Source organism: Lagenorhynchus albirostris, chromosome 16, assembly GCF_949774975.1.
Source record: "Lagenorhynchus albirostris chromosome 16, mLagAlb1.1, whole genome shotgun sequence".
Lineage (NCBI taxonomy): Eukaryota > Metazoa > Chordata > Mammalia > Artiodactyla > Delphinidae > Lagenorhynchus > Lagenorhynchus albirostris.
This window is the reverse complement of record NC_083110.1, coordinates 28,601,917-28,628,882: the sequence shown is the minus strand read 5'-3', so window position 1 is coordinate 28,628,882 and position 26,966 is coordinate 28,601,917. Positions and strand designations below refer to the sequence as shown.

Genomic DNA, 26,966 nt, shown 5'->3' with positions numbered 1-26,966 from the left:
AGTCAAGGATCACTGAGGAAGACGGCCAGATCAGAGGCAAAGTAGTATGAGTGAGGGCAAGAGGCTAGCAGGTCCAGAATGAGGGCTGGCTTTGCTTTAGGTTCTTGAAGGACTTTGACTTCTACTTTGTGTGGAATGTGGGCATTGGAGGATTTTGAGCAGAGGAACGGCATGATCCATTTTACCTGGTAACAGACTCACTCTGGCTACTGTGCTGAGAATAGACCACAGGTGGTCCAGGGGAGAAAGCAGTTCGGGAGATGCTGTGAGCGGTGGCCTGAAGGATAGACACTTCAGACCAAGCATTTCTCCAAAGTGTCTGACTTGATCTGAGGAGAACACGTAGACTGAATTTTTTTAGCCCTATGTAGAACTTTTTTTCTCATTTGCATTAGTGAAACCCAGTGACAGTGACCAGCACGAGGCAGTCAAATAAACAAAGCCCACCATTGTTCGGCCCGTGAGAACGTTGCTCCTGCATCACCCCAGGCCCCTTTGGCAGGCAGACATTTCTCTTGAGTCCCCCTCCTGGGATAACCTCTTCTCCTAAGAACCAGCTTATTTTCCTCCTTTGTTCATCTTAGAGTGCCTCCCTGCTTGCTTTCCTTGGGAAAGAGCTCAGACCTAGATCTACAGTTTATCTCTAGCGAGAAGATAGGACCTTGTGACTACTGCATTCTTTTTTTTTTTCCTACCTTTATTTTCATACACCTCAATTAAAAGAAAAGTTTTTATTCTATCTTATTTTTGTGAGTCGCTTTAAAGTATGACAAACAACAAACCAATAATGCAGGATGCAAAAGGCATTTCTTCACGATAAAAAGAAAGAAATCCCATTCAAAGCGTGGGCCATTTGTATTCAATTTTTGTTTCCATAAATGAAAGCGCTCTCTCTCTCTCTCTCTCTGTGTCTCTGTGTCTCTCTGTCTCTCTGTCTCTCTCTCTCTCTCTCTCTCTCTCACACACACACACACACACACACACACACACACACACTTTTTCAGGATGAAACTATTAGCAGCTAATATGTTACTAAAGCATCCTTATATCCCTGACTGGTTTCAGTACTCACTGCCAGTCTTTTTCTACCTCGAGCTTCTAAATGTGTTATTTTACCTCCCAGCAACATGTGACAGTGATGCTGCAGTCAGATCAGCCATCCAGGTGGGGCTGGATGCTTCGGACCAACAGGAGAGTTTATTAACAATTCACTTTCCAGCCTGCACCACCCCCATTCTGATTAGTAAGACTTAACGAACTTCTTTGCAAATGTTTTGTTCAAACAATATATTTTCTGAGAACCTGGATATTTGAAAGTGTTTTTTGTTGCCCTTATACTGTTGAACAACTACTTGACAGGGCATAAAAATCTTGGGTCAGACTCTCCTTGTTTTAAAATTCTGCGTGTTGCACAGTCATTGCTTAACACTTACTGTTATGTAATGAGATCTTAATTGCCTTAATGGTAACCCTCTCCTCACCCTGACACTTTTTGATTTTTATATCTTCATTTATTTTAATACTTGAAATTTGAAGGGAAAGACAATAAGATACTTCTTGGTGTCAGTCTCTCAGAGCTAATCGTTCATTTTGCCTTTTAATCTCGAGTCATTTTTTTCATATCCAGAATGTTCGATCCTGTCATGTCCTGGCTGCTACTTATGATCTATGTGTTGCTTGCACTTCCCTTTGGAACACATTTTATTCATAGGTTGGATCTCTGTGATCTCCACTCCATTTCTGTTATCCTAAGTTCCATCTTTTGTCTTCCCGTTTCTCTGCCTTGTGAGATGACCTCTCCATTCTGTCCTCTGCCCCCCGTTGTTAGCAGTGTGAAGTCAACCTTTCATCAGCTCAGTTAGGACTGGGTTTTTGGCTCCTGAGACTTTTATTTCATCCACATCCCTTCTCATCTCTGTACTTTCTTGTTGAATAAAAGTAGTATGAATATCATTCAGAACAGAAGGCAGATGTTTTCTGAAAAAGTCTTCTGTCCGCGAAGGTAAATCCTTTTAGATGAGAAATTTTCCTCTTGAGCCATATCCTTTTGTCCCTCTTGAGCAGTGGGGTTTTTCCGTCTGTGGGCTTTAAGTTAGTTTTTCCTTGTCACCTTATGCTTGAACAAGGAGTAATCTAACTGAGCCCAATATGGAGCTGTTTAGGGGAGAACTTCCGGTCTGTCTCCTTTCCTTGATTCACCCTGGGGTCTCGAGAGAATCACCACCGCTTCTTCCCACCACTCTGCACGCCTCCCCGCTTTACTGCCTCACATACTGGGCCGAATAAACTCTCAGCCACGGACATCGAGCTGCCTGTCCACAACTTAGCCCACTCTGTGCTCAGCTCCACACATGGCACATGCGGAAGCTTAATAAAATGCTTTGAATCCCCTTGGGAGTGGGTGTGCTATTGAAAGTGTCTCAAAGCTGTAATAAAGTATTTTGTAAACAGTTTTCTTGCACAGCTGCCAAGATTCAAAGCCCATGAGTCATTCAGATTGTTTTTGACTCACAAATTTGATCTCAACAGAAGTACATTTTACCCAAGGCTATGAAAACACAACAATAATCTGTATTTTCTTGAATCCTCAACTGTGTCTTCCTTCCCCATTTCCTTCTCTCTCCTGCTACATAGAAACACTGGCTCTTCTTCTCCATTCAAGAGAGGTTGCTGATTTAGAATGGAGAAGCCTGTATCTTGACACTCAGTAAAAGTAGAATTATATAAGTTGTGAATCCTGAAGTATATGGGGTGTGATATCGTAATGATTTGATTTTTTTTTTGATTGGAAGAAAAATATAGAACCTTGTGGGAAACAGATAACACAGTGAGCTATACTCTTCATTTTATCAGAACGGCAGATAAAGATTGAAAAAAAAAAAAAGAAAATCCACCAAAGAGGTGAGGTTATCTGACTTGTTCCTAATCTGCTCTTAGCACAAGGGTTACCCTGAGCTATTCCCAGTATTTTTCAGAGACAGAATCCTGTCAGACAACCATGTAACTTAGAAATAGTGCTTTAAATCAGAGATGGGGGGCTTCCCTGGTGGCGCAGTGGTTGAGAGTCCGCCTGCCAATGCAGGGGACGCGGGTTCGTGCCCCAGTCCGGGAGGATCCCACATGCCACGGAGCGGCTGGGCCCGTGAGCCATGGCCGCTGAGCCTGCGCGTCCGGAGCCTGTGCTCCGCAACGGGAGAGGCCACAACAGTGAGAGGCCCGCGTACCGCACAAAAAAAAAAAAAAAAAAAAAAAATCAGAGATGGATGCATGAGAAAGCTCAGTAAACTGGGCTCTGCCCACCAGAATATCATCTGCAGTGGCTCCATGCAGGGCCCCTTTAATGAAACAGTCAGGTTACCAGCTGAGATTAAACCAGTCAAGGACCAGGAGGAAGAGCTACATCCACGGTACGGGATGCTTCATTCTTCTGCAGGGATTTCATATCCCATTAACCTTGGCAGCTGTAAATCCAACGGCAGTGTGTGCACATTAAAACCACACATTGAAAGTAATGCATCTCTATTTCATTTCTCTTTCCAGGGTTGAGATTTTTAAGAGCTCTCAGGCTGATCCAGTTTTCAGAAATTTTGCAGTTTCTGAATATCCTGAAAACAAGGTAAGATGTTTTTTCTCATATTTTTTTTGTCGTTCTGGTCCCCAGTGCCACGTTGTAAATATCAGGTGTTGTGTACTTTCATCACAATAAAGTTAGAGTTCTCTTATGCACAGAGAGAGTGATCTAACACAGAAACCCAGGGGAGGCCTAGAGGTAGGGTCTTCTGCAGGGCGGGGACTCTATGGTAGAGAGAAAGAAACAGCTGTGTATGGGGGGAAGTAGAGACAGTTTTGGGGGACCTTGTGGGGTTGCTTGGACACCGGCCGCAGCACCATGGAGAGAGGCGCACAGTGGGTGAGGGATAGGTCTGTTCATTGATTGGGAAGTCCTTGCTCCCGGGTTTTAAATCACCCCTTTATTACATCACTAACAAAGAAATTGAACCTGGCCATAAAAGCAATGGAAGCAATGCTCTTTGAGAGGCAATCACAAACCTCATACGGCAAACAGAAAATCATTTCATTTCAAAGTACATTCTAGATGTTCACTTTATAGCCCGTGTAGCCCCTGGGGCTTGCTCTGTGAATTGCCTTCTGGGGAATATCTAAAAACCGCCCGCCGAATGCACCATGACTACTTCTGTTAACTGTATTATGATCTGGAAAACACTACTGGACCAGGAGAAAAAAAAACCCCAGAGACCCCTTTCCTGAGGACCTGCAGGTTCTCAGAGCTGGCCGGAAACCAGGGCTGCCTTGATGAATAAACTAATAAAAGAGGTTGGATGTCCTTTAATGGAGAATAAGTACAGGTCATAAATTTCTCTCATAGGAAATTACACTTTGAGAAGCTCACTGCTAATGTTCCATTTCCTCTTTGGTTGGTCTTAACGTGTTTGATAAATGATGAAAAACAGGACATCTCTATGTTTGTGATTTGTAATTAATAAACCTGCATTTTGGGGGAGCTTGGATTCAGCATTGTTTTCCCAGTAACTGAGGCTGGGACTCAGCTTCCTGAGTATGTCACATCCAACAAACGTGACAGGCTTTCCTCTTTGGGTCTTAGTGTGTTTTGTTTATTTTCGTTTGTTTTCATTTCACATTGGTTTCCCCTCGCTAACTATTCATCTACGTGAATGGGGGAATAAATTCACTTCCTATTAGTCAAGTTTAAAAGAAAATAAGCGTCGAATGCCATGGAAATCTTCTACAGTGTGTCCCAACGCCCTTTACTTTCATTATCCTGGGGTCAGAATTGGTTGGCGCTCCATTTAGTAGTGTATACTATTATTAACATAGACTGAATATTGTTATTCTTCGTATTTCTTCTGAGTGACAGTAACCTTCATTTCTACCTTTCTATGACTTTTCTATGCAAGGGACTCATATTCCTCTTGAAATTAAAGTGGTCAACAAAGCTAGCAGTCCTCAAGTTTTGCCTGTATCATATTTGCTCCACTACACTGTATTTTTACAGGTAGACTTGGTGAGGACCCAGTGGCAATCCCAGGAGCTGTATTTAAGAGATACTTGTGGGGACGGTGTTACGTGGAGTCATCCACACTGTCTAACCTGCTATAGTGCCTCTTTCTCCCTGTCTCGAGTTTACTTGTTTAGGGGGCTTTCAATCCTCTGACGCCAGCATTTTAAGAAGGTGCCATTACTCTGAGGAATAACATGGAGAGAACTGTGTTCTCACCTGCCTCGTACTCCATGTGGATCTTTCCTGGATTTGGGAGAATGATAAGCCATCTGAGTAAACTATCTTTTTTTTTTTTTTTTTTTTTTGTGGTACGCGGGCCTCTCACTGTAGCAGCCTCTCCCGTTGCAGAGCACAGGCTCTGAACGCGCAGGCTCAGCGGCCATGGCTCACGGGCCCAGCCGCTCCGCGGCATGTGGGATCTTCCCGGACCAGGGCACGAACCCGTGTCCCCTGCATCGGCAGGCGGACTCTCAACCACTGTGCCACCAGGGAAGCCCTGAGTAAACTATCTTTTTCTAGGCTTTTGCCAAGAGACCCGCCAACTTCCCATTCCTTGGAAAAGACTCCTTTCCTCTGGATGCAGGAAATAGCGCTTGCATCCCTGGGGAAACATTCCACCTGATGACTCCACAATTATGGGGGTTCATTCTCCCAGTGCAGAGGGGGACAATCTGAAGCAGCGAGTGAGGGAAAGAGGTGACTCTACGTTGGGAGGGTCACGGGGTGGCAGGCTACTGGGATGTCTGCCATCCTAAGCCCCCAGCAGCATTTCCCCAAACACCCCACTTCCCACAGAATTAAGCTCCTTGTCTTGTGGGAGGGTGGTTTCCATGACAACCGCACACTGGGATTGTCCCAGTTCCTGTCACAACCAGGGACAGCATCAGGGTGAATTCAAGCCTGAATTGAGCCCCCATTTGTGCAGCAGCGACATGGGTGCCGGGATTGAGTCCTACTTTCAGAGAGCTCCCTGGGGGAGGACTGACCCACAGTGCGGTTGGTGCTCAGGGTACAGGTACCCCCAGGGCTTGGGAGGCATGGAGGGGAGTGATTAAGTGGGGCTCGGCATAAGTGCGAGGCAGTCAGGGATCTTTTCAAGGCAAAGGGGGTGTCTTCGGTGAGCCTTGTAGAAAGCCAGGTGTCATTCTGGTGGTGCTGGAGATTAGGCGTGTGAGAGGGAAGGGTGAGTGGGGTGACTTCCAGTCAAGGAAGCTGCAGGAAAGCACGTAGAACATGGCTCTTGGGGGAACGTTGAGTAATTCTGTGCTCTTGGAGACTGGGGTTTCCATGGTAGGAAAAGAGAAAGATGAGATTAGGAGGGCAGGGAGAGGCCCGATCACCGGGCACAGACGGAACCTTCATCTGATTGTGGGAACTCGGGAGGTCTAGAATAGCTCTCTGAGCCCGTTCCCTCTCCAGCTGCCTGGCTGGTCGAGGCCCCTTCCTTCTGGGAGCCCCAGGCACGGATCCCGCAGGCTCTGCCGCAGAGAAGCAGAAGCCTTGGTCCTAGTAGGGCTTCGTACCTTGAGGGATTTTCTGGTAACGCCTCTGTACTTTGCTGCTTTCACAGGGACCTTCCAGGCGGGTGGGTGGAACCCCATCATCATCTTTCCGGGGGTTTTGTATGACTTTCTCTAGCGGCCAGTCCCCAGCAACCTGGGGTATTGGGTAGCGGTGGAGACATTGAAATGTGATTTGAAATAATGATATGAAATTGTGGTTTCATGTTCCGTTCTTCGGCTGCCTCTCCTGGCCCAAAGTGGGAAGAAACAGGGCAGAGAAATATATGGGGGGGTGCGGAGAGAAAGAGAAAGAGGGGTGGGGAAAGAGGGAGACAGAAAGGATGAAGAGGAGATCAGGAAAAAGATGACAGAGTGAACAGGATGACAGAGAAAACAGAGAGTCACAGTAACGGGACAGCATCAAGGTCATTCCCCAAACTGCCAGCCAGCAGAAGGGCCTCAAAGGCTCCATGTCCTATAAATGGCATATTGAAGGGGCCACTGGGAGACCTCGTGCCACTGTCTGAGCTTTTGGGAGTTCCTCAGCTGCCCAGCAAACTGGCAAGCAGCCTCGTACGTCAGAGCAAAGGAAGCAGCTCTGTCTAAAGGCTGTCATTCCATACCTCATTTAATGCTGATGATGGAGATATAGATACTTATGATGGGGGCATGGGGCACCTAGTGCTTTTTTTAAAAAAAAAAAAGGTAGTTGCCTTAACTGTTTCCTCTGATTATTAAAGCGTAGTGTAAACATTTCAACAGTGTAGGAAAGGATAAAGCACAGTTTCCTCAGCACCATCAATGGTTGAGATAACCTCACTAATGTTCTACCATGTCACTTCCATTTCCCACGTAGCATGCCACTCTATGTATGTACCATCATTTACCTAAACAACACATTTTTTTTTGACATTTTGGAAACTGAAATCACTGCACTACATATATTACCTCAGAAACGGCTCCAAGGTTAAAGTTCTTGAAAAGAGTAATCGGTATAGAGACTGCAGGCAGAGGCCACATCGTGAAGGTTCTCAGATGTCATGGATTTGACTCGGAGAGCAAGGAAGAGTCGTTGAGGGGTTTGGGCAGGAGAGGAACGTGGTCAGATTTACATTTTAGAAAGATCCACTGTTCCACCAGTTGTATAGAGAGTGGGTCTAAAACGTCTAAGCCCTAGACCGTGAGACTAGTCACGAGGCAGTTGTCCAGGCAGGTGGTACTAGGGGCTGGCCTTCGGAGAAGAGGGAGAGGGATGGGGAGAGATTTAAGGGTTAGAATTGACAGGACAACCACACACTTGGATTGTCCCAGTTCCTGTCACAACCAGGGACAGCATCAGGTGAATTCAAGCCTGAATTGATTTTGCTTCGCTCTGTGTCTTATAGTTCAGGCCATTCATTCCCGTGGGGTACAGTGCAGTTGACTTTGAGGGGATTGTACATCTGTCCAGCAAACGTAACAATAAAACAAAATAAGGGCATTGGCACCTGTCTCTATTCTCAGCCAGAAACAAAGAGGAAAATACTCGTCAAGTAGAACAGAGATAAATTCGTATTGCTTTTTGGAAAGAGGTGATGCTTTCAGTCTCAACCCATACATGTCTTGTTAAATACACTGAGAGCAGAGATGGCCCTCAGTGGTTCTGGGTTTTCAGCTATGATCTTGGAAAAAGACAGACATTCATTCTTGCAGTATCTACAGAGACAGACTCTCTCTCCCAATATCTACAGAGTCCTAAAAAAGGTCTCTGATCTATAAGAACAGAGAAGTCTCTGTGCCTGCCCATGGACGATGATTCACTGTATCCACTGATACAAATTACTCTAATGGCTAGTGAGAACTCATGGGGCAGGACCCAGAAATGATCATGGAAAACACGAAAATGAAGTTAGGCTCTCATGCTAACGTCACAATCTGTCCCTTATCCTGAGGGGGGCTAGAACCTGAATAGTTCCAGTCATTCTAACCATTGGGAACTTGCCCTTTGGTCCAGACCCCTGGGCTTGGCCCTGAAGTGGCCTCTTGCCATGCAGAGCCCACAACCCTGTCCTGCAACCCCTTCCCTCTTTCCAAGGAGCCCTCTTCAGCTTGGTGAGGTTCAAATTTCAGAATATGGAGAAAGTCCACCAAGAGTTAATCTTGTGTCCATGCACAGAGCTTGTAGATGATTGCCTGGTCATAGAGTTTCATTTGAAAAGCAAATTCCTAATACTGGGCATCTCTAATGATGCAGATGCCATAAAAAATAATCAGATTTCAGTGCTAAATAGGGACTCCTTCAGCAACAATGATTAAATGTTCTCTACACAACAGAGAGCTCCCTTAAGTACTATTAATATCACTGTGACAATCAGAGATTAATAATCACCATATAAGGTCATTTTTCCAAAGCACCATGAGGCTCGGAGACTCCAATAGTTGTGATCTCTCAAGAGGGCCCCACATGGCTATTGGTGGGACACTGCTTTGATCAGACTGCAAGGATCCAGGGCTGTGTAAGTGCATCACCTTGGCACTTAATTATCCTCTGAGAAAATGAACAACATTTCCCTGAGATCTCTCCCTTTGCCACTGGCTACCTGTCCCTCATCAGTCTCTCTCTCTCCAAGGTTAATGCACCTCAGAGGGCCTAAAAGGCAGAGACAGGGAGGTTTTGCTTTATTTTGGCTTCCTCTTGAGAAACTAGTTGGGGACAGGATGTGGTGATAGCCTCTATCCTCCCTGGGGCAGTAGCCTCTGGCCCTCTTCATATCCTCAACACACAGCTTCACTTTCACAATGAGGAAGACTTTCTGGTGGATCCCAGGCTGTGACTGTTCTCCACTGTAGTGGCCAAGAGGGCAGACTCTGGAGCCAAACTGCCTGGGTTCAAGTCCCAACTCCGCTGCTTACTGCGTTGAACTTGGGTCAGTTTCTTAACCTTGGGACCGCCTCATAGAGTCATTATGAAGATTTGATGAGTTAATATATGTGAAGCACTTAAAATGGTGGTGCACATGGTAAGCCCTGTGAAAGAACTGTGTTAGCCATTCTTATCACTGTGATCTTAAACTCTGAGAATTTAAACCACTGGTTTCCCTTGAGAAAGAGGTGGGAGTGTTCGGAGATCAATCCATCCAGGATGATGGGCTGAACCACGCTGTGGGCAGTGTTAGGCCCCTCTGGGGAGATGGAAAGAGATAGAGCTCTTTTCTGCACGATGCAGGTGGGAACACAAGAGTCAAATAGAAACCTGAAACGATGCCTTAAGACAGCCAATGGATAGCTGGAGGTGAAGGAGACGTAGGTCACTTTGTATTGCCCGTGGGTAGAACCACTTCAAGGAAGAGGTAGGGACTGAATCAGGCTTTGAAGAAAGGGAAATACTTGGATAGATGGGGAGGGCTTTCGAGCTGAGTAATAACATAAACAAAGACTTGGTGAGTAAGTCTGGCTGTGATGGAAGTTGCCTGGTTTGTGTAGAAAGAATCATGGTAGGAGGACCTGAACCTTCAGAGGGTGTTGAAGGTGGGAATTTGGACCTAGTATTTTACTCAACAGGAGCCTTTGGACAGGGCAGCGACCTGCTGACAACAGTGGTTGAGGAGCTGTACACCCAGTAGGAGTGAACGGGGTGAAGGCAGATGGGACGAGTACAGAGGGGAGACCTGCTCACTCAGTGCAGATTCTTAGAGGCCCTGCTGTGCACCAGGGACTCACTGCTCCCAGGGTCCCTGCCGACAAGGCCCCTACTGTAAGGGAGTTAAATATCTCGTGAGTGGCAATCGATCTTCCTCAAGGAACACTGGTGGATGCTGAAGTTTTTAGGTATAAGGTTGTTGGGGAATAGGATATTCATATGGTCTCAGAGTCCCACTCCCCAGATGGCATATTAATTACAAAGGGAAATGGGCACCTCTCAGTGGCGCCATCTGGCGTTTCCACCTTCACCAGGTGACTGGACCTGGTGCAATTGAGTTGGAATTTCCTGATGTGATGCCATCCCAGGCGGGTATTCTCAAAAGACGTATTGAAACAGGATCTGTTCAGGCGGGAACAGTCAGACAAGTCCAGAATATGGGACATTCTGGATGAAAGCTGGCCTGGGTGCACAGAAAATTAAATTGGCACTAAAGACAGATTTAAAAGGGTGTGTGTATTGGTTGGGAGTGTGTGTTACTTACACATTAAAGGAGAATAAAGCAGAGAATGGCAAACTGAGTAGCCATTACTACTTAGGCCAGTCATCCTGCTGCCTGTCTTTGTAAATAAAGTTTTCCTGGAACACTGCCACACCTATTCCTTTACAGGTTTCCCAAGGTGCTTTTCTGCTCCAGCAGCAGAATTGAGTAGTTCCAACAGAGACTTTCTGACCCAGCGAAGCCTGAATATTTACTGTCTGTCCTTTTATTAGAAAAGCTTCCTGACCCCTAGATTAAAGCCACATAATAATCAAATGCAGCACATGAACCTTGATGGCTTCCTGAATCAGGGTGAACACATGAAAGCATCAGTAAAGCTAATTTCGGAGCAACTGGAGATATCTAGATTAAGAGTACCTATTAGATGATGTTACTGAATCCATGTCAGTTTCCTTAGGCAGGCCAATTGTATTATGATTGTCTTGCACAGTGTCCTCCTTAGGTGTTCAGCGCTGAAGTATGCAGGGGGTTGTGTCATGATGTCTACAATGTGCTTGTAAATGGTTCAGCCAGGAAAAGGAAAAAAAAAAGAAGAGAAAATGTATAGAGATAAAGCCAGTGTAGCAAAATGTTAACTGGTTAATCTAGGTGAAGGGCATCCAAGTGTTCATTATATTGTCCTTTCACTATTTCTGTAGATTTAAAGATTTTCAAAATAAAAATTAAGAAAACATTTTAAACCATCAGAGGGCTTAATTTAGGGACAACTTTCAGTAGCTCAGGAGTCATCTTCCTGTAGGCTCTGGCCTGAGCTCCTTATGCCACCTTTCAGATCCTTCCGTTATGGTGGCTCTGGGGGGTTGGGCGTGGGCGTGGGCACTAGAGAGGCTCTGTTCCTCTGGAAGGCAGCCCCAGGTGAGTCTTCTTCTGTAACTTGGGGATTGTGCTTGTGTCTTTTGCACAGTAATTCCATCAAGCTGGTGAATCTGCTCTCCATATTTATCAGCACGTGGCTCACAGCAGCCGGGTTCATCCATTTGGTAAGTATCCTTGAAGACGCTTCAGTGCTGGCGTTGCTGGAACAAGGCCCTCTCTGAGTCATTTTATTACCTGGGAGACAAACTTCAGCCCAGCTGTAGAATGCAAAAAAAACACGAGAAGCAACTGCACAGTTAGTTGTCTAAATTTCCAATCCTTTTACCCCAAACTAGTTCCAGATGGTGAGTCACGGTCACACCCTTCACCTGCGTTTTTCAGCTCACCTGTATTGCTATGGCGGCCCTTTCATTGCTTTTTTTTTTCCTGTCTGCAATAACCCCAGCCAACCACAAGATGGCAGTGCTTCCTCAGCAATCACCAGAAAAGGTTGGCGACCAGGTTGCACGTCTGGCTCCCATCTCTTAGTAAACAACAAATTCAGATTCCTCAATTTCCCTCCACTTGCCCCTTACAAAAAGCCCTCTTCGATTCTTTGGCCTGATTGCTTGTCAAGTTATTTCGTGTCTCAAAAATGTTAATTCTTTTAAATCAACGACTCCAAAGCCTTATATTATTGTCAAGCTGTTCTCACCTTCCCAGGGCAGATTTCTGCCTGCTTTCTAGGGAGCATAGCTATTGTGGGAAGTGTGTTTCAAACAAACACAAACCTTTAATGCTGGAAGGAGCCTCATCTAACTTGGAAGCTTTGGGTAAAGGTGCCTTTCCCTTGCTGAGCCTCTGTCCTCATAAGGGGTGGAAGGAAGCATTGTTACCCCTCCCTCCCGTTGGGATTTTTGTAATTCTCATCGGAAGGAAGACTGCCGGGCAATCACTCGGTCACTAGATCTGGTGGTTTCCCACCCACTCCTTTATGCTGATGGTATCCTTGGCTGAAATCACCCGTAGATAATCACTCTAATTCTGCCAAGTGCCAAAAATCACAGATACGGAGGGTTCATTGGCTGTTTTCAATAAGCAGTGGCCTCACCTTACTATTGTGTGAAGTACCTTCTGCTTCACTAGGAAACCTCCGTGAAAAGGGCACATTGAGGACAAGCATTGATGTGTGAAAGAGGCCAGAGTTGGAGGCCCAGGGGTGAGGGGGCCTGGGGCTGCCCATCCGCAGGGACCACCCTGGCAGGTCACAGGCGTTGGCCATCCAGTGGATTGTAGGGCTGGACCTCTCTCCTCTAAAGTGTCTCTCCTGCCTGCCTCACAGCTTTGTCGGCAGATCATAGATGATGGGAGGGTAGCAAGTGTTTGTGAGCCTAAAGCAGAGGTGGGCCAACTGCAACCCTGGGGCAGAAGCTCTCCACACCTGTTGCCTCTGCCCGATTTCCTGCTGCCCCTGCAGAGTTGAGTTGTCCCTACAGAGAGCAGGGAACCCGGTAGTCCACAAAGCCAAAAATATTGACCATCTGGCCCTTTACAGACTAAGCTTGCTGGCCCTAGGTCTACAGGGTGTGCAGATGGAGGTAGTTCTCATGAGCTCGCTTTTTGTGCTTCCAAGGGAGTTTTCTGCAATTTGCAGGGCAGAGCCATCACTGGACTTCTGCAAAGCAAGGAAAGCCTAGTCAGACTGCAAGGGATGCTCTTTGGGTTTCGCTCGTATGATCTGAAGGAGCAAGGTCCCTCGGGCAGCTACTTGGTCAAAACAATGAAAGGAGGAGGTCCCCTGTGGGAAGGTCCAGAATTTCTTTGGGACTGAGCAGGAACTCAAGAGAAGGGCCTCTTTGGCCCTTTAGTGCATTGCCTCTAGCCTCACGTGGCTAGAGGCAATGCCCTAAAATTCAGCTGGCCTCAGATCTTTATAACGATGAGAAGAAAATGGACTCTGGATATGTTCCTCAGTTCCTTCCCCTCTCTGCCCCGATCAGCTGGGCAGGCGTGTTGGTGTGGCTTTCACTCCACCTTCTCCACTACCTGCTCAGAGGTTGTAAGCGTTACTTACAGAGCTCAGCTCAGGCCAGCAAACTCCCCGGGCCGAGGGTGCCGTGCATCCAGAAACAACCTGGATGCCGGAGCTTCTGTGTTTCTGGTTTATCACGCCTGTAACGTTCTTCCTTCCTCTAGGTGGAGAATTCAGGGGACCCATGGGAAAATTTCCAAAACAACCAGGCTCTTACCTACTGGGAATGTGTCTATTTGCTCATGGTGACCATGTCCACTGTTGGTTACGGGGACGTTTATGCAAAAACCACGCTCGGGCGTCTCTTCATGGTCTTCTTCATCCTCGGGGGACTGGTAAAAACTCTTTCTTACAATGTTGATTTTTGTGGTCATTAATATTTTTCTGTTATCCGTTTTCTGAAAGCTGTGTATTTGAGACTGTGTTTCTGCACTGGAGGCAAGCGACTGCCTTAGTGTTACAATCCGGTTAAAGTCAATCCAAACGCCATGGTGACTTTTCTGCATATTTCTTTGGTATATTGGATTTGCTACCCTGAGACCCAGGCATGGTGTCCTTGTGAGGGACAGCCATTTAGCCCGGAGCAAACCTAATTGTCTTAAGAAAGCGATGCTCGCTGATCAAGTGAGAGTGTCTGTGCCTTTGTAATGTAATTCAGCCTCTGATATTCTGCAAGGACACTGCTGTCACCTGACGGGGGTAGATACTGTTGATACTCTGTAGACAGTTTGCGGTTTCAAGAGCTCCCTGCCCCCTTCCCCCTCCCTCCACTTCCAACAAACACTGTGGCTGGGGCCTTGCTCTGAAGAGGAGTGTCCCCACCCCGGAGGAAGGAGAGCCCGCTGGTCTCCTCTGGATGGACGTCATTACGTGAGCAGAGTATGGTTTTGTAAACAGCCAACCAACTCCCTTACACGGTATTTTCCCTCCCCCTCTTTAAGTCAGAAAGTTGCACTATTTACTCTTCTGCTCTGTGCAGATCGTCACGGTGGTTTATGATGTATTGTGCTTTTCAAGAGGGGTTTCTGGCAGCTCATCGGTGGTGGCTGCATTTTGTCTTTCAAAGTAGCTCATTTGACGTTTAGATGTTTGCTGTGTGTGAGGTAAGTGATTAAAACCCTAAACTCACACACAGCTTTCACACATGTACACCGCATGTGCATTTATTTAATGCATCCGCATCTCTGTTGTGTATGCATGTGGCGTATACATTTGAAAAATGTATATAAATGTACGTGTGGTGTGTACATCAGCACAGTGTCTCACAGCACCCGTGAGGTCCCTGCAGATGAGACCCCTTTATCCAGCCACAAGCACAATGTTTGTTGGACAAAACATGGCAGATTTGTGTTTCTCCTTGCTGTCCTTTCCTATGTGATTTCTTAAATTTACGTTTTGTGCTTCTTAGTGATTTTTTTTTTTTAGTGGAAAAGTTTATATATTTTTAAATCCTCTTTTGGTGTTTATTGTCTTTAATCGTTCATAAAGGCATAGATTCTCATGTGAACTATAATTAGAAAGAAAGGGCTTCTCTTGAAATAATGTGTGTGTGTGTGTGTGTGTGTGTGTCTGTGATTTTTCCAGCATGCGTGCATTCTCATTTCTATTCAGGAAGAAGAACTAGATATCAATTTATTTATTCCTGTCTCCTTTACATTTTTCTTGACTGTGATTTTTTTTTTTTAGTTGTCTAGGTTGGCTAATGTTTGTTTTGTCCTGTGTATTTTCAGGAGCTTGCCCTTTTTGTGCTTTTATTTATTTATTTTTTTACAACCTAACGTATTAATATGTACCTTTGCAGTTCTAGCCCTTTTGTGTTTTCAGATCTTAATACCCCCCCACTTCTGAAAAGGTCACCCCCTTTCTTTGGCCTGTCTTTTTAGTCTCTCTTCTGTCTCCTATCTTTTCCTCAGGCCATGTTTGCCAGCTACGTCCCTGAAATCATAGAGTTAATAGGAAACCGCAAGAAATACGGGGGCTCCTATAGTGCGGTTAGTGGAAGAAAGTAAGTATGCCAAGAGGTTTTGTTGCTTCCACTGCAGTAGAATCCTCTCTGCATGCCATTTTTTTTTTTTTTTTGGCTCTCGTTTCTTTGTTTCATGCATGTAGGCAATGTTTGCCCGCTACGTGCCCGAAATTGCTGCTCTCATCCTGAATCGGAATAAATTCGGCGGGACTTTTAACAAACATGGAGGCAGAAAGTAAGTCAGTTGCATTAAACAAGATGTGGTTGAGTGACTTTCAGAGCCCCTGTGGCGGAGGCACCTGAATCCTGCCCCTCCCCACCACCCCGAAGAGCCACATTCTGTGTGGGGTGTGATGTCAGAATTACCCCCGTGAAGTTATCACACGTGGACCAACTCCTGAGGCTTGTTCCCATTCACAACTCCCTTCCCCCCCACATCTTTCCAAGAAACACGACAGCTGTATCCTGGAAGGGGTCCACGTGTAACTGGGGCCATATTTTCTGTTCTCATCCCTAACACGTAAACCCAGCTCACTCATTCTTTATATTCATTAGGTGAGTGATTACATTCCGGTCCCTCAGATGAAACTGCTGCCATCGTATGGGGTTTTTGTGCAGCCATAACATGGGCTCCTACTCTCACAGGGAAGTCCTAAGGAGGGCAAGATCGAGGTCACCTTGGCACTGTGGCCACCGGGGAACCAGTTCTCTAGCTAGGAGGCACCGAGCTCGTCCTCAAAGGGAATGATTACTCAGTTGAAATTCCTTCTTGGCAGGAAATACTAGATTTATGGTACGTCAGGGCACGGCACGCTCTTCCTGATGCATCTTTTGTTTGGCTTCCCATTCGTGAATGCTTTCTTATTGGGGACTGTTTCATTTTGTGCTCGCATCATTTTGTCAATATCAGTGTCAATGTGTGGGTCCGTTGTCAACCGGAAGTTTTACTCCTAAGTAGATGGCAGGGCCTTGACTGCTCTGTCCTCCCGTCTGGAGAGGAGAAGGTTGGAGGCAGGCAGGGCGGAAGCAACCGTTCTGTACTGTTTTCTTTGATTTTTCTTTCTTTCTTTTTTAAATATATATATTTATTTATTTATTTATTTTTAGCTGCGTTGGGTCTTCGTTGCTGTGCTTCGTTGCTGTGCTGGGCTTTCTCTAGTTGTGGCGAGCGGGGGCTACTCTTCATCGCGGTGCGCGGGCTTCTCATTGTGGTGGCTTCCTTTGTTTTGAGAGCACGGGCTCTAGGCAGGTGGGCTTCAGTAGTTGTGGCGTGTGGGCTCAGTAGTTGTGGCTCTCAGGCTCTAGAGCGCAGGCTCAGTAGTTGGGGTGCACAGGCTTAGTTGCTCCGCGGCATGTGAGATCTTCCCGGACCAGGGCTTGAACCCGTGTCCCCTTGGCAGGCGGAGTCTTAACCACTGCGCCACCAGGGAAGTCCCTGTACTGTTTTCTTTTTAAAGCTTTTTCTTGGGCACTCAGCTTTGTTTGCTTTTGAGTTTTTGCTTTCATTTTAACTTCCTTGCAGTAAGATACACACGTCTTTCATGTACAGCTCAAGGATTTGTACAAACCCAGGAACTACATCCCAGGTCAAGATGCAGGATTTTTTTTTTAACATTTTATTTCATATTGGGGTACAGTTGATAAGCAATATTGTGTTAGTTTCCAGTGTACAGCAAAGTGATTCAGTTATACATATACATGTATCTGTTCTTTTTCAACTTATTTACAAAACAGAAACAGACTCACAGACTTAGAGAACGAACTTATGGTTAACAGAGGGGAAGGGTGCGGTGGGAGGAGAGATAGTTAGGGCGTTTGGGATTGACATGTACACACTGCTGTATTTAAAATGGATAACCAACAAGGACCTACCGTATAGCACAGGGAACCCTGCTCAATATTCTGTAACAACTTAATTGGGAAAAGAATTAGAAAAAGATGCAGGATATTTTAATTATCATTCTCCTTCCCAGTCACAGAAGTTCCTATCACAGAACTAGGATTTTGTTTTTGTTTTTTAAATTTCATACATTTTAAAATGAACTCTTGAATAGCCTATTTTGTTTTTTAAGAGAAAAATAAAAGCGGTAGCATCGCATTTCCATCCATCGGTCACATTGGAAGGAGCCAACAACCTCCTCTCCCATCAGTGATCTCACTGCATCTCGAGCTCAGGTATCCAGTCCTCCATTCAGAAAATGAGGAGATGGAAAAAAGGACTCATTTTCTGGAACTACCCACAGGACACCCGTTTCCTTTCAAAGGCAAGGAGGCCAGTGGGTAAGAGGAGGCCAGTGGGCGTCTTTTCTGTGGAGGCAGCAAGTCTCCCCACCTTCCCTCTGATGGGGCCCTCCTCCTCCTATTATTATAACAGCCCTGGATGAGATGAGAACCAAGCTGTTCCGATTTCTGGGCCGTTGGTTGGATCCAAAAGGCCAAATAAGTCCAGAGATTTCCATTGTTCATTTTTTCTGTGCCAAGAGGAAAACAGCTTCTCAGTTCGTTTTGCCTCGAAGGCGTGGACAAGTCTCCATAAAGCAGAAGGCATTCCGAGGGCTCAGGTTGCCTTTATGGCCTCCCCACCCCACTGTCTCAGCCAGCCTTCGCCTCTCACTCACTGCCCCTGAAGAAGTCAATAAAATCAATTGCCTTGACGTCAACGTTGAAAATATTTCCTGACTCTCACTCCATGTACATTTTGTTTTTTCTCCAAAGTAGCTGCCACAGTCCAGTGTGGGTGGGCCTGCTGGCTGGTGCCTTTTGTTGACGGGTGACCCAGAGGAGGCCCTGAGACCCACGGCCGCTCACCCGCTCCGGTCCCTTCCGGTTGTCCCTTGGCCTTGGCAGCTCCACTCAAACCCCCCGCGTGCTGACGGCTTGAGATCACAGACTTCCCGCAGCTTTTGTTCTGGCTCCATCAGCATCTTTTATCACCGGTTTTAGCCTGGTTCTCTCTCTCTCTTTTTCTCTCTCTCTCTCTTTCTTCTTCTCCCTTTATGAAAATGCACACTTTGCTTTTAATGTTCACTCTGGGTCTCCGAGGTCCTCCGACCCCGCGGACAGAAAGTACGTTCTGTCATCAGCACCGGGACTGTTCACTTTACTTTACGCATTGTTTCCTGGTTCAAAAGCTAATTACTAAGTAGTTTAAAGAAGCCCTTTGGTCACTTAGATCTTTCATCAGAAAATATAAGCCTGGGAAAGGAACGGTAATAAAGGGCCATTAGCACCCTTTGTTTGATGTTGTTTTTCCAGTCAGTAGAACAAGATTGATGAAATGTTATGTTTGGCCAAAATTTGAGTTTTCATTTGGAATTCAGTGTTGAGAGAATGGGCTGTCAGAATCAATAAGTTTTCTTTCGCTTGGGATACGGGCATGTGGTAGTAATTAGCAATATAAGGTCTTTAGTTGAGCAACCAAGCATGGATTCTGGCAGCAAACGTAATGAGAAACTACAGTTGTTCTATTTCTAATGTCAAAAAGTTTCCAGATAAAATTAAATGCATTTGCAAAAGGAAAGCAGCTAAACTTTTTTGAAAGATAGAGTTCAGACTCTTAAAATAGCGCACTTCGCCCCGTGTTTTTGTGTATGCATAAATATATGTGCTATACCCATGGACACACGTACGTGTATCTTTTCTCCCTGAGATTTCATCAGATGGAGGCCCAGAAAGTAATTAAAACATAAACATAGTTAAGGGGTTTGTTTACGAGTGCACATTTTGCTCAGAAATAACCTCTCTAACAATGCATTAACTTGTCAGAGAACTCAAGGTAACGTGTAACCCAAAGCTGAGGAGACACACGACTTGGAAATTCCAAGATTATTTAAAGTAAAGAAAAATTTAGGTAGAGAACCTCGGGGTTTTGTTCACGCTACACCCAATTTCAGGATATTGGAGAATATGAAGATTTCGTTGTCACCTCATTTTCAGTTCTGTGTGTTTGACATAATGTAAACACTTCACGTAGCATCCCCAGAGCATCCTCACCAGCGACACGACATCCAGGGCCCACAGAGGCTCACGCCAATGTTTTCTCATCAACATTCCTCACCTGACCTCCCACAAGACACCTAGAGCCAACAGTAGATGTGGGGAGATGCGTGTGAGTCCTTCTCTCGTTTATCCATTATGAGGTAGGGGGCGCTCCTGAGAGAGGGACTTGGGTGTTGATAACCAAAGGTCCAATCAGTGTCAAGGCAGGCAGTCTCTCTGAGTCGGAGGTCTTGGGGACAGTGAGTCTCTTGGGCTGAGACCTCAGATCTTACTCAGAAGAGTAGCTCTCCTGCAGCCCAGCCTGCCTCTCGAGGCCACTGCCTCTGCCTCCTTCCCTTCCTGTAAGCTCCAAGCTGCTCAGAGGTGGGGGAGTGGAGGGGTGAGGCTCCCATGGCCTTTGGGGTTCCAGCTCGCTCTTCTTCTTCCCACAGCCCCTGCTGTTTCCCCCAGAGGTTTCTTCTCTGCTTGTGACTCAGCGCACTCCTGGTTCGTGTATGAGAACTGACAAGATCATGGTCCTAGGTCACGTGGCCAAGGGCCATGGAAAATAATCGGCCAGAGAGAGGAATCCATCTGCCCTAACCCCCTTGTCAGAGGCAGCTGGGCTGGGGAGCCATCCAGACATTGTACTTCCCATGACGGGCTCCTGGGTCCCGAAACTGAGGGAGTCCCAGGCCAGGTGTTTGGGAGAGGGGAGGATGGGTGGGTTTGGATTATGCTACTGATTCCTGGTAGCCAAATGCTAGGAGGACACAGAGAGAGAGATGGACAGTTGAGAGCAAGGAGTAGAGAAAGGGGGATGGGAAGCTGAATGTAACTTACTAGGAGGAAGATCCCCCAGCGGCATGAGGCGTCTGCGCCCCTCTTCTGGTCGGGGAATAGTTGTCACAGACTAACCTGGCTCTAGCTCCAGTTCAAGAAAGCTGTCTTGAAAGCTGTGTGGCAAAGACAAAAATGACCTAAGATTGTTTTAGAGCAAAACAGTGCAATGTAAAATGCCGTGGCTTCTCTTAGACCTCCTCCTTATATAGACCAAGGAGTGCCACATACTTCTGGAAATGAGAACATGAATCTATATACCCCAAGCCCTGGGACTGCCTTCTATGACAGTAATAATTACTACAAATTATATCTACGAACGCTTGCATCCTTCCCCATCCTCGTGGCAACCATGTGAGGAAGACATTACTCTCATCTCCATTTGCAGTGACTTGCCTGACATCGCACAGCTAGTGAAGGGTTGATCTGGGATTTGAACCCAGGGGCAGTCTGCTCTCCTGGGCCATGCTGCTTCTCTAAATCATCTCTTGAGACCCCTCTCTGCTCTAAACTCCATGATCCTATCATTGTATCCTTTCCTCCACCTCTACCCACAGTAGGGCCAGAACATTGCACACACAATGACCAGGAAGAGAAAGGCACCACGAGCATCACTTTGGGCCTGTCTCCCCCTTCTGCTTACCTAGTGCCTCTAAGGAGCCTGGCCTCAGCGTCAAGGACAAAAAGGTGGAGACGGGCCAAACCACTTCTTCCTGATTTTTCTCATTTGGTTAGACTGGAAGTGTATTTACCTCTTGACCATGTCTAACAATGAGGGGCTCTCCAGGATGGACAGACAGATCATTGACCAAAATGAAACTTGTGCCTTATTTGTGGATTTCAACAAGTTCCTCCCCTTCCTGGGGAGGTCGTTTCCTAGGGGACCAGCCATGGTGGATCGTAGTGATCTACCAGGCTTGGGCTCCCTCCCGGGCAGAGCCAACCTGCTTATCATCTGGAGAAGAGCATCTCTGCCCAGGCAGACGTATCCATCTGGGTCCTTCTCTTCCCCAGCTGGTCTGCACAGCTCGGGGCATTTCTTTGATGGTGGTTTCTAATGGTCAGTGAGAACTAGGGTAGCAGATGTCCCTCCTGGAAAGTCTTGGGCGAGATACACACACTCCCTGGCTTTATTTCATAGCTTTGAGTGGGAACCTCAGCTTTTAACCCTCAGGAGGCTGAGTCCTTCAGGAGGGAGTTTGGGCGGTCTATCTTCAACCTCAGGTGTGGCCTCAGGGCTGTACGATGCAGCCTTAAAGCTGTAGAGGTGGGCAGACTTTATCGTGCTTTTCCGTTTAAAAATGAACCAGAGTGCTTTATCATGTGCCTCAGTGTCAGTGCTCGTGTTTTAAAAAGCATTCAATAATTTAGAGCAAAATTTCAAGAAAGAACAGAGAGCACAGTTACCTGCCGCACTACCCACTCCTGTTATCACCTTCGCTGGTTCGCTCGTTGTGGCTGCAGACATTCAGCCGGTACGTGTCGGGCAGGTTGCTGGGTGGTGTTGGGTGCCAGAGATTCGGTGGTGAGCAAGTTACACACGGCACCCGTCACGTGGAGGTTACAGTCTCCGGGGGGGCAATGGCAGTGGCACTGACAGACAATGGCAAGGGTAGGATTAAAGAAAATGCCAAGTACAGATTTTAATACATGGGGCCAAAACGAAAAGACCTAAGATGCTGTTATAGAGCAAAATGGATTATTTACAGGGATAAAGCGGTCCAGAGAGGTGACATCTCAGAGGAAGGACTGTTACAACCTGTTCAACAGCCACCTACCCCAGCTTCTGTTGCCGCCTAGGCGAAGGGGAGCTAACACCCTAGGTTTTAAAATTCGTATTACGGGAACCCCTCCTGAAACCATCGGTCTTTAGTTCTGCCTCCAAGAAACTATGTCTTAAAATATCATTTCTCTCTCAGGCCTAGTTTGCCTGCGGTAGTGCTATCCGCTGACTTACCAGGAGAGGACATCCTGCTTCCCTTCCCTGCTTCCTGATTATCAGGTCATTTAATTTTGTGTCTTTCCTCTGATGTGAAATAAGCCCTTCATCTCCCTCCGCACCCTTTGTTCTTTTTCGAGACCACATTCTCTTCCCTCCTGCCTGGCTGTCTTGTATCAACAGGAAATTCCATTTTCTCCACCACTCAGGTTTTGCCCACCTGGTTCTAGACCACTGTTTAAAAAAAGAATTGGAATCTTAAACAGTCTGCTGCACCAGAACGGGGATTATTTCTTTACAAAGACTCCTTTTATCTACCCCCATAGTCCATTTCCTGCCCCCAAAGAGAACTAACGTGAGTCTTGCTTCATCTTCATCTAGTCCACGTGTGTTTATTGAGTGCTTGCAACACGCCAGACACTGGTGATAAATGTATTTCTACACACCCATAAAAATCTCCAAGTACACCACATCTGTCTTGAGCTATATGTTACATTATTTGGCCACCAAAGTGGTCGGGGAGTTCAAACTCAGAGCTTGTGTAAACCTCCCCACTTGGTTCCCAGAGGTCACAGTCTCCCTACAATAACACTTCTTTCTCTGCTCTTTCTGAGAAGGCCTGACCCCAGTGCTTGGGAAGAGGACGTGGGGTTAATTCATGGGCTGAGCCCCATGTCCTTTCCTTTCCCACACACGTGTAGCTCGGGCCACACTCCCTCCCCCTCCTCCGTGGCCTGTGCTGCTCCTGGGAGGCATGGTCCCTATAAGATGCCATTTATGATTTCTGCATCACAGACATCCCTCTGGTTGAAATGTCACTGAAGCTTTGCATTTTATACAAACTTCGATCCCTTGACAAGTAAGCCATTCAGCCCTCTCCTCGCGGGGTCCACGTGATTCCCAGCCTGAACTCTCAGCAAGGTTTTCAGATTCCTAGATTTTAAAAGCCATAAATTAGCAAATCATCAACATATCACCAGGAAGGATCATCTGGTAGCCATTCTAGTCAGAAGGAAACACAGGCCCCAATAACTGATCTTCACAGAGATATGAAGAACTGTAGACAGACAGACAGAGTAAATAGGAAGACAAACAGATAATTCAAGTTGACAGGCCATCTTGGACTGATTAGGCATTCTGGTTTGATTAGCATTAAACTTTTGGGGGAAGAAAAAAAAGTGGGATTGCCCTAATACTTTGGAAAAATGACCCCTCGACTACTTCTGGAATTCAGTACCAAGGGGCAGATACCAGAAGCAAGTGTCGTTAGGTGCTGTATTGTGTAATGTAAAGTACCCAGGTATCCCTTTCCAGTGAGAGGGGTCTTGGTGGCTGTGGATGTGAGCACTTCTCTCTTTGCCTCTGCTTTGGATCTTCAGTCCTTTTTAAACTTGAAGCTCTATTTGGAGAGACTTGGGTGCATATTAAATCAATCTCCTGATAATACTAATGGAATGAAGGCTGTCTCCCTCCCCCCCCACCCCCCACCCCCCGCACTTTTCTGCTGTCTCTCTTCCCTTCCACACGCTTATCAAAATGTTCCAGCTGTTGCTCTGAAAACAAGAATAGAAAGGTAGGTGGGAGATGAACTGTGTACCTTAAAAAACAAAGTCATATTCAGACTTAGACTTTCATTCTCAAATATTCTTTCTTCATTAAAGAAAAAGAACTCTGAATGTGACTTTTCTAATTATAATCCCTGAAGATTCTTTCTGCTTAACCTCACATTTGATTGGGTGAATGCTTCCTGGGTAGATTCTGAATGTAAAGAACAAACACAACCAGGCAAGACTAAGTTGCCCCGTGGTTTCTGTCTTCCGGCTGTGTCATCCATTCTCATAGAAGTCTTTCCAGAGTCGTGCACAGTGGTTCCCAGTAGATCTGGTGTTCATCCCACTGATGCTGCCATGATACACTGAAAATAAACCAGGAAACTTTCTAACTGCCCAAGTCCGGTGGCTCTTTTTATTAAAAAAAAAACAACCTTTAGAGGCTCATGCAACGTGAAACCCATGGAAACTTGATTCTGTACCTCCACGTCTGTTACTGGTATTGGGAAGCAATGACCTGCTCCCACCCCCAGAACCACAGGGGCTGCTCCAAATGTGGGTACCACTTGTCAGTAAAAACAATCTTATCTCCCCCACTATACCTTCTCAGTAAGGACACATGTTCAGAGATAGATGCGTGCCCATCTTGTGGGAGGTTTATGGCCTTAGCCACTGACCTCAAAGGCAAATGCCAGCTAGTATATAGAACAGATCTAGGAAAGCTCCTATCCCAACGTATTTGCTCAACTAACAATTATTTGAGCCCTGTTATGGTCCAGGCGCTCTGCTAGGTGCTGTGGTTCAAAGGATGAACAAGAAAATGTGATTCTTGCTCTCCTGGAGCTTATCTGAGACTTGGACCAATCAGAGCCATCCAAGGAGCCAGTAGCCGATAAACAGAAGCTGGGTGGTGCGCGCTTCGGCAGCACATGTGATAAACAGAAGCTGGATCACAGAGGAGCATCGTCCCCGTGAAATGCTCTTTCGGCAGGAACTTTGTTCAATAAAATAATGAAGGTATAAAAGAATCATGAAGGCTACAAGCATTTTAGAGGGAATGCTCCTAAAAGCAAATTGATGATTCACATTGTTAAATGTACCCGTTAGAGTAGTTGGGGCAGAGGTAACAGTGGGGTGACTTGTGCATCTAAAAACCTGTGGGTCTAACGATGGACCCAGTGAAAGAGGGGTGTGAAAAGATTTGGGAGGTGGGGGAACTGCTGTTGCCACCCTGAGTTCCGATCCTTTCCATATCTGACCAAGTCCTTCTGTGGCATCTTATGCCTTAGCAAGCTCTGGAACTGGTAGAATCCTCCCAGTACTTATGTGTGGAGGCTCCCAGATGGAGGCTTAATGTGTTGGGGTCTACTCAAAGTGGATGGCTAGCAACATATGCTAGCTGGGGCAACACCCTTGGGTGTGGCTGGGGAACGAGGCCAGGATGTGTCAACTTGATCGTTGTTATGGGAGAGTCAATCCCAGCAGCATATGTTCTAGGGCCATGATGCATTATTTACCAGGGCTGTTCAGGAAAGAGGTGGGACTCGCTTTGCACATCAAAGCTAGAATACCTCCCCTCTACAAGGGAAAATTAAGGACCATTTCTTTGCCTGGACTCATTCTCCCTCTGTTCCACCTTCATCCCCAAAGGGTGTAGCTGACTTTTGCCTCCTTACACTCTCCACTTGGTGCCTCTGTTCAGAAGCATCATTACCAAGTGGAAACAGGCAAATCTGATTTGATCTGAATAGAGGAAAGTGCTGTTCAGTGCCTGGATTTCTCTGTAAGAGCAGAGAACCACCTAGGATAGGAAGAATCAGGTCAAAGAAAGATTGGCTTACTTAAAAATGGCCAAAGGCCACCAAGCCCTGCAGTAGTGGATGGATAAAATGCAGAGGAGTGAGGGAGGGTGTTGGGGAGAGACACAAGGAGAAGTGGTGTAATTTGTGAGAAGTGGGCCATTATGGAAATGCTTACTTAAGAAGCTCTGTGAGTCCTCTTCCAGGAAGGAAGGAAGGAGGAGGAAAAAAACAAAATAGTGGTGATAAAACCTGCATGCTGGGTTATTGTGAGAATTCAATGAGAAGCTAAAGTAAACAAATGCTACAGTTAGGATTCTTTGGGTATAGGCAACAGAAACTGATTCTTGCTGACTTCAGCAGAAAAGGAATTTTCTTTTTCGGAGGTTAGAGTATCTTATGACATTCAGAGGAAAGCTGAAGATCTCGGAAAGGACAGAGATTAGCTAGAAAAGCAGCCCTGGGATCCAGCAGGCAGCAATTCAGTGAAAGTCCTTACAGGGTTTCACCATCAGGATCAGTCAGTTCCCACCGTTAACTTAGTGTCCCTTCATTTAAGATTGAAAAGCTCTGGTTGGCCTAGTTTGGGCAGGGAACCATGGTTAAAGGTCCCAAGACTACATCGGATTGGGGACGAGTGGTTCCCCAAATTAAAAATGAGGTGCTATTCTTTAGGTTGGACAGAGCCCGTGCTCCAGATGAGGAGCGGCTTCTTAATTACGTGCACAAGCAGCAGAAGCAGGGCTTATCTGCATGTCCTCTTCTCACACCGCTCCCTCCATCCTTTCCCCAGGCCAAGGTTTAGGTTTTTGCTTAATCTTATCACGAACGCCATTGTAGACAACCAGAGCGCTGGGCCCTCACCGTGGTGCTGATCAATGCATTTTTCTTTGCAAGTACTTTGAAGACATTGTCAAAAAAAAAAAAAAAAAAAAGTTGTGTGTGTGTATATATGTGTGTGTGTCCAAAACAAATCTAGCACCTGATTTTACGAATCTGTACATTTAGGTAACTGCAGTCTCTTCCTATAGCCAAATCCAATGAGGAAAGATCAAAAATTAATTAATTTATAAACCCTAAACTCTCTTTGACATCATTTAAAAATTTTAACTATTTTAATTTTTCCCAAAAAATGAGGTGCTGTTGAAAGAAGGGTACATGCTGGACTGGTAAATACAGCCAACATCTCCTGCTCTGAGGTTCTCAGTATTTATTTTTAAGACTTGGACTGAAGTTCCTTTTAGGCAACAAGCTACAAAAGGTGTGTGATCATTCCTCGTGCCTGGTGTGGTTATGGAGGTCTGATTGTGACTTGGGATGGTGGAGGTGCAGATACAGATCCC

General features: G+C 46.1%; 1 protein-coding gene across 1 annotated transcript in view; it reads left to right on the top strand.

Annotated features, from left to right (window-relative positions):
- KCNMA1 (potassium calcium-activated channel subfamily M alpha 1) overlaps positions 1 to 26,966 on the top strand; it is a 728,670-nt gene that overhangs the window by 499,367 nt on the left and 202,337 nt on the right. Inside the window, exons 6-9 of the mRNA XM_060126951.1 lie at positions 3,541 to 3,616; positions 11,629 to 11,704; positions 13,716 to 13,886; positions 15,465 to 15,556. Of these exons, the coding sequence (XP_059982934.1) occupies positions 3,541 to 3,616; positions 11,629 to 11,704; positions 13,716 to 13,886; positions 15,465 to 15,556 (415 nt within the window). The remainder of the gene's footprint in view (positions 1 to 3,540; positions 3,617 to 11,628; positions 11,705 to 13,715; positions 13,887 to 15,464; positions 15,557 to 26,966) is intronic.